Raw genomic sequence first — 18,009 nt, 5'->3', positions numbered from 1 at the left:
GAGGAAGAAACAGCAGGAAGGGAAATTTGTTGAACTGAATTGGAAGCAAAACAAATTCAATCAAATCAGTTTTCTTCTGAAAAAAAAAAAGCGACGATTTGAGCAAATGATGAAATGATAAACGCTACAAAATCGAATCAGATTTTCATAGATTTTTTTAAACTTAGCAAAAGTGATGTGGACAACCATTCCCTTTTATTTTTTTAGCGCGTATATTTGTGATGAAAATGAGCCACGTTCTAAAAAAAAAAAAAGAATGTAAGAAAACAACCCCCGAAAAAATGAATTTTAAGTTTTTTAAACGTCGCTTTGAAACCAAAAAGAAAATTCGCTTGCAAACTCAATTCAATTCACGCAACCCACAGACAACCACACGTACATAAATGGGTATATAAAAAAAAAAAAAAAAAAAAAAAAAAAAGAACATAAATAAAAATAGGTCATTGACATACGAGCGACAGGCACGCAATACTATGATTTTAAATTTATTTTAAAAAACGATATCAAAGAGCAATGGGGTAAAAAAAAAAATCCAAATATTGGGAGCGAGGACTTGTCAAAAATTTAAATCTAACGAAATCAATCGAGAGAGGACGAGAATCGCATTGACCTAACGCATTGAATAAGATAATTGTCAAATCGAACGTTTTTTTTTTAAAGAACACATCCTGCATATTTATATAAAAATAGAAATAACACTACGCATACATACACAAAAGCCGCAAGCTCGCCCACGTAACGTGAACGAGTGGCAATGAACCACACAATTGTTTGCTTTTCTTTTCATGGAATTTTTTTTTTTTTAAGAGGGAAATCGATAATTAAAAGAGACGGTCTAAGGGGATGTACAAGAAGTCACGTGATGCGAAAATGGGAACTGTCACAAATAATTCGATCCAAAAAAAAAAAATGATGAAAAAAGGCAACGGTGTCAATTGAAACATTTTTCGTTCGCTAACTTCTTTTTAAATTAAAAAAAGGTCGATTTCTAATCGTTGGATGGTTGGGAATTGGACGATGATATCAGATGCGTCTCTTGAGCACACAATTTCGACAAGCTGAACAAAATACGCGGGTCTAATACACACTCACACACACAATCACTGTCTCCTTCCAAAACAAACATTCAAAACAAATAGAAATTTTATTTTTTTTTTTTAGGTAAAATTATTTTGCGATTTCTTTTTTTTAAATGTCGATAAATCGAAAAATTAGTTAAAAAAAAAAATAACCCGGGAACGAGAAAAGGATTCAAATTTGTCCGCCATTAAAAAACCTAATAAAAGATGAATGATTCTTCTCTCGTCTGCAATGATACAAAATACGACGTTTCTCTAAAATAGCGTCGTGTCCTGGGCCTCTTTCTCTGCGCTAGACTTCTAACCCGTGTACTTGCGAATGCGCACGACGATGAGACTCAAAGCCAAGAGGGCAAAAATCCAGCTAAAGCTGATCACAATGCCGAAGTAGACCTCGGGCCTTTCGATGCCCCAACCTCGGCCGAAGACGTTCCTCAACGACTCGACGGCGTACGTCTGCGGTAGAAAATAGGAGACGTAACGCAAGTAGACGGGCATGCCCTCCATGGGCCACAGCACACCGCTGAGCAACAGGTTCGGGTAGAAACTGCCCAACGAGAGATGGATGGCGCTGGTCTCTTCGTCGCACAGAGTCGACACCACCAGACCTAAAAACACAGCACCCAAACAATTTCAATTTCTATCTCGGTCAGGTGAATTGTTGGAAATATTGTTTTGGTTCATTACCGTAAGACATGCCGCACAAACCCTGAAGCAGAGTGATGAAGACGGCCAGAGCCAAGCTGCCGTGGCAGGCAATGTTGAAAACGAGAAGCATAAACAAGAAGACGAGCGCCGTCTGACCGATGAGGACAGTGAATTGATTGACCAAATGAGCCAACATGATTTCAGTCATTTGAACACCTGCGAAACGGTAAAATTTTTGCATGTGATTCAGGTCGTTGAAAAAAAAAAAAAAGAAATAAAAGCAGCTTATATATATACCGGCCACTATGCTACGGTCGAGGAGGCCCGACTTTCGCTCGTTGATGAAGACGGCAGCTGTCAGGGCTACGGCAATAAAGTAGACAATTCTAAAAAAACCAGATAATGAACCAATAATCAAAACTTCTAACATGGTGGAGATTCGAAAAAGAAAAGGAGCAACTTACGTTAGAATAATGCCTGGCGCCATAAACTCTGTGAAGGATGGTTTCTTTTCACCGTAGATTGGATCCAAAAACTGAAAGTCGATTGGATAAAACACAAAGAATTCCCACAAAAAAAAGGAGAAAAACAAAAGAAAACAAAAATTGGCGTTATTAAAATGAATAAATTTTCGCATCGGCGGTTGGAGCTTTCAATGGCTCACTAGCTTTCCAGGCAATCGACACACAACAAATCAATCCAAATGTTCACAAGCTTATTTCTTTTTTCTTTTTTTTTTTTTTTGCATCTCAAAATAGGCCTACTTTCGAAAATCTATTTACCGTGACGGGGATGCTGGCCGCCGCTGGTTCGTAAGAGCAAGCCTTCAAAATGTCTTTGCTGAAGTCTTCAAAGGCTTCGATGAGGCGCCGTTGCAGAGTCAGCGAAATCTGCTGGTCTGTCATTACAAACATATAAACAGTTAAAAAACAAAAAAAAAACAATCCATGCAAAATGCGAAACGACATATCAATGTTACGCACTGGACCAATCGAGGGTGATGGCTATACGACTGGCGAGGATCGTCTCGTTGTCCGCATGATTGCCATCCGCTTGGCGGACCACCAATTCATCCGTAAAATTTTGTCCAAAGTGGACCACGCCCCACACTTCGCCTCGTTTCGTTGCGTCCATAGCGTCCGATAAACTTTTGAATGGAACCTTCCCAAACAAAAAAATGCGGACGGTTAGTTAAAAGCTTCATTGTCCCGTGTGAGTGTGTGTGGCCTTAATCGAGGCCATCTTGTTTCAAGAATACAAAAAAAAAATAAATAAAAAGAGAAAGTTTCATACCTGGACTATCGTCGTATTGTCCACGAATCGAAGGTAGCGGCAACTGAACATGGAATAAGTGCAGTCTGTCGTATAGTTGCAGATACGACCCTGACTCGGATCCAGTTCATCGTTGACAACAGCCATTTTGAGGAAGGTAGGATCGCGACCAATAGCCAAACAAAAGAGAATCGCTTGGGCGGCGGGCAAAAGGAAAATGAACAAAAACATTCTGCAAAAAAAAAAAAAATTAAACAATTCAATCAAACTATGTACAAAAAATGAAAATATAAAATGAATAACGTCATACCCAATGTTGCGGAAGGTCTGCATGAAATTCTTGCGGATGAGAGCGGAGCTGCGATGCCACGATGGAATGGCCAATTTAAATGTGCCGCTGCGGCGCTTGCCCACAGCCCGGCTGCTGGCCGCCGTGCTACCGCAACTGCTGCTAGTGTCGCCCGCGTTACTGCTGGAGCTGCTGCAGCTGGCCGTGCTGGAACCGCTGCCATTGGTACTGCTTCCACCGTGCTTCAGGTTGAAGAGACCCTCCTTCGTGTCGAAGGTGGCGGCAGGTGAATCGTCGTTACCTTGATTCTCATTGTTGAACGCGTTCATCTGGTTAATGTGCTGCTGATTGGCCGCCTTGTTGCTGTAAGCGTGAATCATGCTGTCGCCAGACGGGCTGAAAGTCAGTCCAACAATGCCATCCTCGTCGGCTACGGGTAGGATGGATTTGGTGTTCTTCCAGTACTGGACGCCCATAGGAATCTAGAATTTTTAGTTTTTTTTTTTTGTTTTACTCATAAATTTGAATATTTAAAGATGCCGGCAGATTTACGATCGAGAGTTGAGCGAGAGCTTTGTGATCCTCTTCTTCATCTCGGTTGTCATGATGCTGGTGATCAATGTCTGCCGTGATGGCATCCACATTGTTGTACGTCTGAACGTAGGCGGGATTGTCGTGACCCTCCATGTCTTGCGACATGGCGGGATAGCCGCTCTTGCCGCCCGTAATGGTGGCAACCACTGGATCCGTGCCGTGCTTGACGACGCCATCCTTCATGCACAGCTTGAGAAAGACATCCTCGAGCGTGCCCAGTCCGTGAAGGGAAAGCAGGTTATGTGGAGACTCTTCAGCGAGCAAGTGACCCGAACGCATCAGTCCAATCTAGAAACAATCCCGAAAAAAAAAAAAAATGATTGTTAGAATCGCTAAAGCCTAGATACGCTATCGCGTTCCAGTTTGTGTTGTTCTTTCTACATAGCAGCTGCGCAAAGTTATGAAAGGCTATCCAATGAGAAATGGAGCTAGACCAGGTCCTAGACAGTTCTGTTTGAAACAATGAGACGGTAACAGGGAACGAAAAATCAAACGAGTTCAACGAACCTAACCACAAAAAAGACACTCATCGCCTCCAGATGACGCCCGTCGGGCGATGTACAAGCCGACACATAACGACAGGTTTTTTTTTTTTTTTTAAAGAAAAACGCTTTCATGCCTCTTTTTTCTCTTTAAAATTTTTTTTCATTAAAGTTTATCACGCGTTCTAGATCAAAGTTAGGCCCACACAAGAACCCTTTTCTACATTTCACAATGCGTCGCTTTTACCCCCATTTATTGTTGAGGGGGTTAGCGCATCGTTATGTTCAAAAGCTACGAGTTCAAAGGAGACACACAAAAAAAAAAATTCTAGGAAACTTCTAGAAGATTTAACCGGACCCCGTGTCAAGGTAAGAAAAGTCGGACACCCGCATCAAATGGCCTTAACGTCGTGGCCTTCCTTCGTTTAAATGGTCCCGCGTTCAGCTGAATAAAACAAATGTCTCCGTAAACCACGTGACTCTGTTCTCAAACATTTGGCGGCTCGTTCAAAAAACAAAAAAAAAAAACCTTGACTATATTTGCAAACAAAACTACCCCCTTTCTTTTAGACATCACGCAGAGAGAGAGAGAGCGCGCGCATTTCAAACCGCTAAAGATTGTCGGAATTTATGATGGTGTCCCACCCATGTTTGGTTTAGGTAGATGGATCGGTGGGAGGTTAGGCAAACTAAGCGCACAGACATCGCAGCTGTGGGTGGAGGATAATGACCAAAGGAAGAGCCAGTCATCGAGAAAATAACACTTTGATTTATGGCACAGTTCGAGAAAGTTGAAAGTGATGGCAGAAGGCCACAGACAACGTTTTCTATAGAGTCAAAGGTTTTTTTTTTTTTTTTTATTCCCCCCCCCCCCAAAAAAAAATGTCTGATTTCGGATTGTTTTTGGCACTTACCGTGCTAGCCTGTCGGGCTTCTTCAATATAATGGGTGGTGATGATGACCGTCCGGCCGTGGTCGGTGCTCAGACGGACCAAGTGGTTCCAGATGCTGCAAAAACATGTTACAAAAAGAAATAAAAATGAAGATCTCATCCCATACGTAAAAAAAAAAACAAATAGCAAAATGTCCAGTGTGAATAAAACAAAGCGGCCAAAAGTGGCACATTATTTCGGCGAGAAACAAGCCAACAGAGTTCTCTATAGCTAGAGGGCTGACGGGATGTCCACTTCAGATAGGGTTTTGTTTATCTCTTTCCTTTTAAACAGTCCCCATTTTGTACCGTCTCGTTTTACGTCAACCATCGTGCGGTCATAAACAATTTGGCAACAAGCCATCCACTATTTGCATAAAGAGACAAGCTGTCAAAGGAGGTTGCACAAACCTTTGTCTTAATAGCGGATCGACACCAACTGTCGGTTCGTCCAAGATGAGCAGCTCGGGCTCGTGGAAGAGGGCGACGGCGAACGAGACGCGCCGTTGCTGGCCGCCACTCAGCGTCTTGACGAAACGGTGGGCCGGCGGCAGGTCCAGCAGGTTAAAGAGGAAGTCCATCTGCGATTTGACGAAAGCCGCCGGCAATTTGTAGATGCGGCCAAAGTACTCGAGCGTCTCCTTGATGGTAAACTCGCCGTACAAGGCAAGTTCTTGCGGCATGTAACCGACGCGCGGGCCGGGGATGCCACTTTCGATTGAGCCGGGCTCGCCCCCAAAAACGAGCACCTCTCCGCTGTCTAAACTGCGTCGGCCGACGATGCAGCTCAGCAGGGTGGTTTTGCCGCAACCGCTAGCTCCAAGCAATCCGTATCTGTATGCAAAAAAATAAATTAATTAATTAATAAATAAAAATCCATAGAATTCCAGACGAAAAGAAAAAAGTCCCGACTTTAACAAGTTGGGAAACGATACCATCGCCGGCCAACGACCATAAACATAAATCACGTCGACCCCCTTTTTTTTTCCCTCTATGTCCTGTACACCACACCATTAACGGTATGATAATGAAGCGAATCCCTCATTCGTCTCAAACTATTCTCTTCTGATTCGTAATAAGGAAAAGGAAATCGCCGACGAGCAGTTTCGCTCGATGTGATTAAATCCCGCTTTATTTTAGACGAAAAAAAAATAAATAAAAATTAAGGACAAAGCAAACGAAGCGACATCTTTTTAGCGTTCCAGCCCGAAAACACTATGCCCTTCCCTATCAGAAGACGCAGTTAAAATATATTTTTTTAAATATTAAACTTACATGGTTCCCTTTTTGACGTTCATATCGAGTCCGCGCAAGACGGTCGATCGGCGTTTACCGACGCCGTAACTCTTGCACGCATTGCGAACAAAAATGGCTTCTGTGATGCCGGCATTGCCCGCTTCATTATCGGCGCCGTTGCGGTGAATGGGAGGCGATGGCGGTGCGGACGTCTTCGGTGCTCCGACGCCGTTCATCATGTCTTCAGACATCCTACACACAGAAAAACAGGTTCCAAATTTCAATTATTCATAAGATTATCAACTTCGTGACACACACACACACACATAAAGAAAATACATTTGATGTTTGTCAACAAATGTCGGTCGGAGCTGCGCGTTGCACTTGCAAACACAAACGTACTGGACCAGACGCGCCAGACGACTGGCCGGTTAAAAAAAAAAAAAAGCAAGAAAGCCACAAGTCCCTTCGGCGTTGATTGGGAATAGATTTGGGTTGTCTTATTTCAAAAAAAAAAAAAAAAAAAAGCCAGATGGACGAGCGAAAAGAGCGTGAACCTGTCGCCTGATGGCAGGCTCCGTTCGGACTTACATAGCAAAGCTCAGGTGGTTGGGGTTAGGATTTTAGTGAAGGAGAGAGAGGCCTGGCCCCTCCTTCGGCTTCAACCTTGGCCTCAAAACTCGACAAAGAAGAAAAAATAGAGGCTTATACGGCCATAACCCCCAAGTTAAAAACACACAAGAAAAAAAAAAGAGGCGAGTCCGATTTCACAGCCAACTTCCAAAACGCGCTAGACACAAGCCCGGGAGATAAGGGAAGGAAAAAAAAAGAAAAAATAAGAATATAAAGGAGAGGCAGAAAAGAGGATTGTTGACAGCCTATGCTGATGACTACTGTCAAGGTAAAAAAATTAAAATGTTTAAAACAACTAAAATTTCGATGATTTGAATTTGTTTGGTACAAAAACATGAAAAGATGCGCCAGGAAAACGATGCAATGATGTCATGCCCCCACTTTTGTTTTTTGTATTCATATTGCAGCGCGAGAAAAGAATTCCGTCTTCTTTACCAAGAGAAAAGTTGGCCGGATGTGACGTCACGTATGGTCGGATGTTGAACTTGCACAAGTTTGGCTGTGTTAGTAGTTTGTACGATTGCGAGAGAAAGGTGGCAGGTTCACCGACATTTGTAAAAAAAAAAAAAAAAAAAGTGCTTTGTGCGCATCAAACAGATAAAACAAAAACAATTGCGGAAATTCCCACCTCGTCACTTTCAAATATTTGCGGAAAATTTTAAAAAGGCGAGACGAATAGCTCAAAAAACATTTTTAAAAAATTCAGAAGAACGCCAAAAAAAGGCACCTGTTAAGACTACGGTTATTTTCCTCTCCTCCTTCCATTTTTTTTCCCTTTTGGCTATAAAGTTCTTCTAGAGTCGAAAAGAAGACTCTAGAAAAAAAAAAGAGGAAATCGCCGTAGGGTCTTTCATTTCATTCAAAGTCGGCATTACCATTTCATTCACAAGCGAGGTGTGTCTGAGTGTGTGTATATTTTGTTCTTTTCTAGTGTTAACCATTCCCCACCACCACCACTGAAAGGCACAGTGCGCGAACGTGCCCTCCGGGCGAATTAGCAGATCTGTTGGATAACATCGTTAATCATCAAACCGATCGCAAGTTCATTTTCCTCCTCTTTTTGTTCGGAAAATAACTGGCCAACTGACTCGTGAATACGAGTTTCGAGAAACAACAGCTCGTCGTTGTTAACCCGAGCGTTTGATGTTAACGACCTGACGATCGTGAGTCACGAGGGCAAACTTGCGGAGCCACACGCAAAGCCGTTAATCTGGATTTGTGAGCGGGTTTAAGAGAATCGGGTAAAAATCGATAAATAGATCGAAATAGATTTTTAATCTTTGACGGCAGCATAACCGGAGAAAAGAAAGCGATTGCGTGAAAACAAAATAAATTCCACGATATTCTTTCAAGCAAATCAAGAAATCTCATCGGATGAATGAGAGGGGGAAAATGTACTTTGGTTATAAACTAATCAAAAAAAAAAAAAAAAAAAAGAAACTTGATAATAAATGCGACGATGCCTACTGATTGGTCAAGGTTAGAGGATGATCACTTGATAACAAAAGAGACTGAAGAGATAAAAAAAAAAAAAAACAGGGAAGAAGAAAGAAACTGGTGTCTAGGTAGATGGGAAAGAAGGGATCTCTCATCGTGATGAACTTCGTGATGATCGGACGCGGCCCAAGGTCTTTCACATTCTGGCCAGGCTCAATTTGGAATTCCAAACATTGCGCGCCAGGGCTTTTCAACTTTTTTCTTTTCAAATGTTAAACAAGAAAAGCAAGTCTGCCTTTCGTTCTGTTCTTCTATTTATACACCAACGTTACTAGATGTCGCCATTTCGGGAACACAATATCCATAAATTAGTTAATTTCTTCGTTCAATTCGTTTGTCCCATTTTCTGCGCTGATTGAGTTACTAAATCCGGCCAGAAAAAGCCCAGAGGTCACAATTTACCAGACCTGTTCGTTTTAAAATAGATTGGAAAAATATGAAACACTTAACAAAAACGAACGTCCCAAAAATAAGGAGGAAAACGGACGTCCATTTTAAAGAGGTTCGAAACGCTACGACCAAAAAATGCATTTCTAAAAAAAAAATCTTTTTTTTCTTGGCTAAATTTTTTTTTTTTTTATAACATTCCAAAAGGAAACAAGAGACTGGGACAACCACCTCCAGCCATCGCTAGACGATCTGACGCTGGCTCAGAATATTAACACACACACACCAAAAACACGCACGAAAAATGTTTGAAAGATTGCCGATGGGCAACTGAACACCGAATCAATAGGAGAAACGAATTCAACATGATTTTCAAAATTTTTCAACCATAGGAATAAAGGAAATAACAAAAGAAGGCTATCCATGAATGAAGTAGATAAAAGACCCAGAGGCTCGTCGCTTCGCTTTTGAATCATTTCGCTCGCTTTTCTTGGAAAGAATCTCGAATTCATTCGATCCATCCGGGATAGATAAGAAACGGGAATTTTTGAATTTCGAGCGACTTGGTGCGCATCTTTTGCGCTCTAGGCTCGTGTAATGTGTAGGCCTTTTAAAGGCGAGTCCAATCTTTCAAAGTCAACCTCTCCAAGCCTTTCTTTTCAAACGCATTACAAAGTCTCATTACACAGTACGAATCCACAATGACCGTAACACTTAAAAGACGATAGCCAACAGCATTTCGGCATTTTAAAATACAAAATAACAAAACAAAAAAAAAAATAGGGATGCAAAAGAAGAGAAAACTAGTCATTAAAACAATGTAGACGCGGTAAACTTTCGCGACCAGGTGTACCATCGGCAAAACCGCCGGCTCAACCAATTTCACGTAACCCTATTTCTTTTTCTTTTTTCTACCAATGTCTACGAACTATCTGCCGAAACACAAACCCTAGTCTGATTAGATCGTACTAGACATGTGTTATCCGCAACGTCCCTATTCTTTCAAAACAAAAAATGCAGGTAAAACACAAACCATTTTCTCTTTGGCCCGCTTTTGCCAAGTCGCCATTACCGCATTTTCTATTGGCTAGCAATTACGATGTCGCAACTAAGGCAATAGGTTACAACGGTTCCAACCGTCAATGGCCGATCGCTAACCCTCCCCACTGTTTGACGTCATCGTATTGACGTCACTGGTCCCGTTTTCTATGTTGTTTTGCACAATACAGTTAGCAGCACGAGGCCCTCGAGGAGATGGCGATGACGTGAAAGCGCGTGATCCCCATGAACTGGCCAAACTCGTGGCACGGTAAAAAGAAAAAAATCAGAAACAAAATATGCGCAACATGTTGGCAAAAACACGCACGTGAAAAATAAAATAAAAAATCTTACCGTAATCGAACGGATCAAATAATTCGAAAAGCGCCAAAACCAAACGACCGTTTCCTCTCAACTACTGATCAATGAATGGCCGGATTGTTTGGCCAAACACAATCGCCGTCGATTGTGAATCAAACCACAAAAAAAGCCACTCACAAAAGAAAAAGGGAGGACACGTAAGCGGTGAACATTCTCCTAACGTGACGGTCACTAGTGCTTAGGTCCGGTTTCGTTTCGCTCGGTTACATCGTCCCCGGATACAGAAAAGAGACCAAAAAAATCCGCAATGTATGGCAAAACAACAAAAAAGGTCCCTGTGAGAGAGTGAGAGAAGGAGAACACGCGCTATGCACGCACACACAATATCGCCAATAGCTATAGGTTACGGTTTTTACTTTTATCGACTTTCCAAAATCCCCCCTCCTCCTCAAAACGACGGGGTGCTCTGGGACGCGTGTCCTGTTCTTACCGTCTGAAACACACATTGCGATATAGAATTAATTCCGTGTGCCGTACCCCGTATTGCAACCGATTGCACATTTTGCCAGTTGACTGCTCCTATTACGATACGATTCAACGAAATTCCCTGAATTTTGAAAACAAAAAAAAAAAAGAAAACCCCAACCGGAACAAGCTATTAGAATTTGTTTTTTCTTTTGTTATCCTTGTTTGGGTTTGTTGTTGCTCATTAACGCGCGTACACATTAACCGCAAAACGAGATTCATGCGTCACGACGGCGCTCACGTCTTCCACATACACAGAAATCGTTCAAAAGTACTTTTTTTTTCTTCAAAGATTAGCACAAGAAAAAAGAAAACCTCATTCGACAATTAAAAAAAGAAACAACGAGATGCCCATGACTAGAACAACTTGCAAGGCCAGCCGTTCTGTTAAATTAGCCTCTCTCTACCGTCTCCAGACAAAAGGGAAAATAAACGGTGCGCTACACGAGAGATCAAGAGCCCTGACGGATCATAATATTCAAATTCCCCGCCAGTCCGTACGCCATATTTGCCTGAGACGTCATCATTTTATTTGCGTACTTACACAAAGCAACAAAAAGGGCTAAATGAGATTCGTTTTAAAAAAAAGTCTGCCTAGAGACGTACCCGACCGAGAGAAACACGTCTTTCGATTGTTTTCTGCCCGCTAGGAGAGTCTTGCCCTACTTTGATGACCAACTTGGCTCTCCTTTTGTGAAAAAAGAAACGGAAAAAAAAATAAATAAAGAGCTTAAATTTTGACCAAAGCCGGAGCTTGAGACAGCGAATGTGTGCTTTCCATTGGGCCTTGAATCGCTCGTTCGGACGCAACGCTTATGGGTACCGCTTACAACACGCGTGCCATTTCGTTCATCTATGCGTCGCCATATAAGGGCGGCCAACTATTTTCACATACTTTTTTTTTTAAAAATACGCCAAGGCAAAACTAATAAAACAGAAAAAAAAATTGGGGCTACGTGACACGAATGAACGACCAAATATGAGACAAGTGCCCAGTGAATCATTCCGTTTCCGGAACGCTCTCTTACCAACTTCCACATTAGATTCTAATCTGATATTGCCATTGTGATTATTATCTTCGCCCAAAACAGACCTACATTTTAAAAAAAATCTAAAGTGAAAAGGAATCGCACAAAAAAAAATAATAAATAAAAAAATCACATGGAATTTAGAAAAGAACCTGTTTACCGACCGACTGGATTTCAACATTGAGGTCAAACGAGTTGGCTGGGTTTTTTTTTGTAGCGACAGCCTAAGAACTTGAGACCATGTAGGAGGACGAAAGGAGACGGGGGGGGGGGGGGATGCAAGATAAGCAAAGAGAGAGAAATTTTCCACTTTTACTTTCGACTCGCAAACTTCCACACACAGCCCGGCAGCTATAACCAGCCTACAAAAGCTGCATTTTTTTTCCAGGTGCACGTCAGAAGGTCTACCCAAAATAAGAGAAGAGAAAAGATGGACAAGTGAAAAAAAAAAAAAAAAAATTGGGAAAAAGCTTATTTACTATTGGCCGCATGTATCTATTTACCTATTCTAGACTCGAAGCTGCCCGAAGAGTGGAATGAAAAAAATGAAAGGAGATAAAACTTTCGCTTTTTTTCTTCTTGTACCTGTGTCTTGTGTATGTGACCGTGTCTACATGTTAGCAGATACTTGCCACAAGCCCCCCCCTTCTCTCTTTCATCAACGTACTACTACCTTCTTATTCTACCTGGCCACTAGTAATCTATTTTCCAGGCCTGCCTATGTTTTTTTAAACTTTTAAATAGACGAACTGTTCCAGGTTCCAACCTCCATAAAAAAAAAAGGTTCAACCCCAAAGAGGAAAAAAAAAAGGCACTTGTTTCACACAGGTGGATGAAAATAGATAAAATAAGGGCAGGGAGCTCAGTGGATCCTTAAAAACAAACCCATTGGTTCAATGTGTAAGAGAGAAAACGAAAAGCGAAAGGTATTCGATTGCGTTCATTTTCCATCCGCGTCCATAGTTTTCACGAATCGTTTAACATTCTTTTTCACGTTACCTAACAGACCAGTAGATTCGTGAAAAGCCACACCCTCGTTTTTTTAAAACCCATATCGACGTAAGTGTTGCTAAATATTTTCCTCATCACTTTAACGCTTAGCTTTAGAACGCATTAATAAACAGCCGAATGAGAAAAAGAAAAACGAAACTCACATTTTGTGTAGAATAATTGGCACGGAATTCTCCGCTCTCTTGTTTGTTTTTTTCGGGCAGGATTTAAAAGGGGTTGCCGCCCGCCAAACCAATTGATCGCGACGCCGACACGGCTCGACGTCGTCCTTATTTGCGAACACTTGGCGTCCGAAAGGTGAAAACAATTAACACTGGACGTTTAAAATGTGGTCTCTCCAAAACGAAAAAAAAAAATGGCTGTCGTCTATTCGTCAAACGTAATCGGCAATCAAAACTGGCAGCGTTGGTGGGTAGATCCAAAAAGAATTCCAAGAGTTCTATAAAATCAAAAAATAAAATAATAATTTCATATTAATCAAATTGAAAAAAAAAAATCGTGACATCAAAAAAAAAAAAAAAACCGACAGGCTTGCGTGAAAGGGAGAGTGGGCCCATCCGACATGACTCGGATGTTAATCGAGGGAAAATGCACGAAAAAAAAAACTTGTTCCAGGTGAGTTGAATGCGCAAAAAGGGGAAGGAGTGAAATCATGCGCACTCGCGACACGAATCCCTTTTTATTTATTTATTCCTTCTCTCTTTGCGTTACCTTGTCTTCTTTTTTTGCGTGATGGCGGCGGTGCTGACCGCTTGAAAGCACCTTTAAAAGTAACTAGTCGCCTCCCTTTAAAAGAAAAAAAACGGCCATGAACTGAACCGCTGAGTCACACACATGTCCTCGTTTTCATTCTTATATATTCCCCAATTTTTGCCCAGGTGGCAAACGAGTCCGTTCCTTTTTTTCAAAATGAGTACAATTTCTATAGTGTTTTTCTTTGGTGGGGGGGGGGGGGTACGAAACTTGGACAAAAATAAGCTATAACAGTTTACGGTAGGTCAGTGAATAAAAACTGTCGGTGCCCTACCATTTATCTTGTGACAAAGAGTCTCAAACGTCTTGAAAGCAGACAATTTTAACCAGATGGACGAACCAGGTCAGACTCTACATACGACCTGATGCGCCACATTTTCCTTTTCACTTTTAAGGCTATGCCTATAGTTTTTCTTTTAAAGCCGACCTGAATAAAAGTTTGCCATTCAACTAAGGAAAAAAAAAATAAAAAGGCAAGGGAAAGTTATTTGTACTTGTTATCTCTACCATTTTTGCTTTCATCGGATGGGAAAACAACAGATCGGGATGCTCAAGCCGATCGCGAATCAATGCTCGTCCTCAACAAAAATCTTTTTTTTTTTTTTTTTGACATGCCGTGCTAACAAAAGAAAGAGAAAAGAGTGGTAGAACCCCCCAGAAACGTTAGCTGTTTTGATAACAAAAAGAAAGAGAGAAGTCCAAAAAGAAACATGCGTATTAAATTCCCGCTACACGGCGAGATGTTCAACTCCACGACACGGAAAACGAGTTTGGAAAGTGAAACGCGCGTTTTTTTTTCCTCATTTTAATTTTTCTTGTGTTTTGACTTTTTTTTTTAAGCCTTTCGTTACTAACAAGAGCGTCGTAGAGTTTGACGTTAAAAGAAAAACGAAGAAATCTAGGGGAGTAAAAAGAAAACATTTGGATGAATTGAAAGTAAATTGCCGCACATTTACAATCAAAAAGAAATGCTAATCTACGGCAAACCGACTAATCAAACTCAAACCACTCGATCTCCCCCACAACGGCGCGTTAGATCCACGCTGGAAGCCAACCACAAAAAGCTAATACAACTGAAGCCTCTTAGCCACAAGGAAAACGTGAACAAGAAAACGAAGAATACAACAGAAAAAAAAGACGGTCAGCCGCCGTGAGCGAAACAATGCGAAAGGAGAAATTCGGCCATCACAAAAATAAAACCGAAACATACCAAATTAACCAACCAATCCCGAAAGACCCATTTTACCTCCCCCCCCCCCATCAAAATTTCAAAGAAATATTCAGAAAATCATTTTTAAACATCGATCACCTTTCGAAATTCTAAACGACAACGTCTCACCTTTGCAAAGGTAATCGACAGGTGACCCGATTATCTTACGTCCAAATGCATCCGCTTTCTCTCTTGTTGGCATATTAGCAAAAAAAAAGAAAAACAAGAAACATTCTTAACATGCGCGCGACGAGTTTTACTAATGCTGCAGAATATTCTTTAAAAAAAAAAGGGCGACCCAAGAGTTTAACAAATATCTCCCCCACTATGACGGCCTTGGCTGAAAAAAAAAACCCATAGCAGACGATGGACGTCATTTGTCTGGAGCTTTAAACACACATTGCAGAGCCAATGAAAATGTACGCCCAAAAATGGAGCCTACACCTTCACACCTGTTGAATTCGTCGAAAGAAAGCGAAAGAATGGTAGAAGAAACGGGACCCGAACGAATGCTACGAAGCAGCTTTTGAAGTAGGTTAACAGCCTCCGAATAGAGAGACTTGAGGGAAAGAAAAATACATGACATACGCTAGAAACCTCAACCAAAGAGAGAGAGAATGTGTATCGCGTAAGAGGACAGGGTTACTCCCATCCGTGACGGGGGATTCGGTTGCGACACTCGTGGCCGCGTGAAACAACCCAGTTGGACACTTGAAAACTCGTTCTTATTCACAAATGAATACGTCTAAAATGTTTCGAATTTATTCTAAATAGACGCGCGGGGGAGAAGGGCTTTGAAAAATGGCGGCTGACACATTTCGAAGCTTCTTTTCGTCAAGTGAAAATGAGAAGCTAAAGGAAGAACGAATAGCGAAACAAACGTTTGTTATACTCGAAACATCCGGCTAGAAGAAAATAGTCCGCCACTTTCTAAAAATGTTTTGATCAAGGGTAATTCTATCGTTGCTGTTGGGAAACCGAAAACCCCATACAACTATAGAGCCTCACAAAAAAAGAGAGGAAAGCAGAAGACTCCAAAGAGAAAATATCGAAACCCTTTTTCTCAAATTTACTTTTCTCTCTCTCCCCCCACATGGAGACACGATGTTTGAAAAAAGGCCAAACACAAACATGGGATTTTTTTGTCTTTCCATAAAACAATTTCTAATCTAGAAAAAGATATGGCAACTACTGGCATTCAAATTTCAGAATCGAATATATAAAAATATAATAATAAATAATTCCTCTGTCGGGAAATCCGTTTAGATGAAGTTGTTGGGAGAAGCGATTCTGTCTCAACTAAGACGGTACGTCGCTGTTTGCCTTTCAAGCGTGTGTGTATGTGTGTATATGTGTGGTGGAGATTGGGGTAACGATCATTACCTGATTGAGACACGGCACGACACAGAGAGAATAAGGCACTGGCACACGCGCGCGCGCACACACAACCAGACGACAGATGCGAACAGGTAAGTTCGGTGGCTTTGGCGATTCAACTAAGACTCTACCACTCCAGTCGTCTTCCTTTTATCAAAGAAAAAGAAAATACAAAAAAAAAGGCCAGTCCCGTCTAGCAGTTCTAGACTTGTCCCTCTGTTCGTCCTAGGCTGTGCCTCTCGCCACCTTCTTCCAACACCCTCTCTCACCACAACGTTAAGGAACGTAGTGGCTCACCCACCCGCTTCTTCCACCAGAGGGCGGAGCTTGGCTATGACTCCAACCAATCAGATGAACGCAAACGAAATTCGGTTGCAGGGGATTTTTTTTCCCTCTCTTTTGTTTTTTTTTTCGTTCTCTACCTCTTCGATTCTTTCTCACTCTTCCCACTAGTCTCGTTGTTGACAAAGGTGCTGCCACTCTTTTTGGAGGGAATTCAGTTTTGCAAAAGTTCTGTCTGAATCGTTCTTTTGATAACTGACTTAATTTAAATACAATGAAAATGGCGGGAAAAGTAAAAAGCAAAAAAAAAAAAAAAAGATGTAACCCAAGTCATGGGGGGATGAGTGACGTAATGACCACGTGTGTTAGCGGCAGATTTTGTAACGCTATCAGGATATTACCATAGAAGCACATAACGGAACGATAACCTCGTGTGCAATTTCGTGTAAAAGAGGAAACGACAATCACGAATTTCTTGAAAAGAGAAAACAAGTGACATGGGACGACAGACAAGATCAGACAGGACTGTCGTGTTATAAGTTAGTTCTTTTTCTTGACCTCGTGGGGCATCTGTTAGCAGCACGATATCGAATTTCCCCATCCAATTAAGAAGAAAAAGACTCAATTTACACCACAAAAAAAAGGTATAAGGGAAAGAAAAAGCCGACAAATAACAGCACAAATTGAGTGTCGAAAAAAAAGAAAATGAATTCAAAAATCAGTGGGGGAAGTGGCGGAAATGAGGGGGGAGAAAGTAAAAGTAAAGAAATTAGAATTTAAAAAAAAGGGTAGGTAGAAAAAACTAACGAAAAAGAAGGGGCTGTTGTGATGAAGAAGAAAAAAACCCACAAACAAAAATGAAAAACGAAACTTGTTTTGAGGTCCGGAATTTGTTTCATCCTCCTCCTGCTGGGTCAGTCCAGGTGAGAAAATGTTTCAGATTGAGTGAGAAAGAAAATGGCGTGTGTACACAGGGTTATGGGACGAGGGAAAAGGGCATTGGGAGTTGAAAGCCTTTTTCAATCCACAACGGGATCTGACCCTGATTTATTTTTTCTTTTCATTCTACCACTTTACCCCATCACGTTTTTAAAAACTCCTTTTTTATGTTTAATGTTATTTTCACCTTCGATTCGATGACATTTTTTGTTTGTTGTTGCCGATCTCACGATCGGATTCCATCAAGGTTGAGTTTATGTAAGCATTGAAGGTACGAAGCAGCCGCGTGGGGGGGCTTGCCATAGAGCGCTCGCAGTGGCGACTTCCATTATCACCGAAGAAGAAAAGGGAAAATTCCACGACAGATTTCGAACGAAAGGGAAAGGAGACAACCGTAACAAAATAAAAGAAGAAGACAGCGCTTTTATAGCCGTGTCCCTCTCTCATTTTTTTTAAATAGATTAAAAAGAATTCTTT

The 18,009-nt window shown here is 41.4% G+C and overlaps 1 protein-coding gene across 1 annotated transcript; it reads right to left on the bottom strand.

Annotated features, from left to right (window-relative positions):
* Positions 1 to 469: 469 nt before the first annotated feature.
* On the bottom strand, positions 470 to 16,476 carry LOC130702347 (ABC transporter G family member 20-like). The gene is made up of 14 exons (XM_057524023.2): positions 16,318 to 16,476; positions 13,115 to 13,410; positions 6,571 to 6,783; positions 5,707 to 6,129; positions 5,279 to 5,372; positions 3,841 to 4,170; positions 3,310 to 3,770; positions 3,021 to 3,231; positions 2,711 to 2,888; positions 2,510 to 2,625; positions 2,192 to 2,262; positions 2,025 to 2,113; positions 1,767 to 1,943; positions 470 to 1,687 (listed from the first exon to the last, which is right to left on the bottom strand). Coding segments are annotated over exons 2-14 (2,673 nt in total). The 5' UTR covers positions 13,117 to 13,410; positions 16,318 to 16,476; the 3' UTR covers positions 470 to 1,379.
* Between the last annotated feature and the right edge of the window lie 1,533 nt (positions 16,477 to 18,009).

Source organism: Daphnia carinata, chromosome 6, assembly GCF_022539665.2.
Source record: "Daphnia carinata strain CSIRO-1 chromosome 6, CSIRO_AGI_Dcar_HiC_V3, whole genome shotgun sequence".
Taxonomy (NCBI): domain Eukaryota; kingdom Metazoa; phylum Arthropoda; class Branchiopoda; order Diplostraca; family Daphniidae; genus Daphnia; species Daphnia carinata.
Note: the sequence above shows the minus strand (reverse complement) of the source record. Positions and strands in the feature narration are given on the sequence as shown.

Excerpts from the sequence above, each read along its gene's own strand:
- LOC130702347 (XM_057524023.2), bottom strand. Across the intron at positions 4,171-5,278 it reads AAGCCCGACAGGCTAGCACG|ATTGGACTGATGCGTTCGGG; the intron begins GTAAGTGCCAAA and ends GATTGTTTCTAG. Across the intron at positions 3,771-3,840 it reads CTCTCGCTCAACTCTCGATC|ATTCCTATGGGCGTCCAGTA; the intron begins GTAAATCTGCCG and ends TAAAAATTCTAG.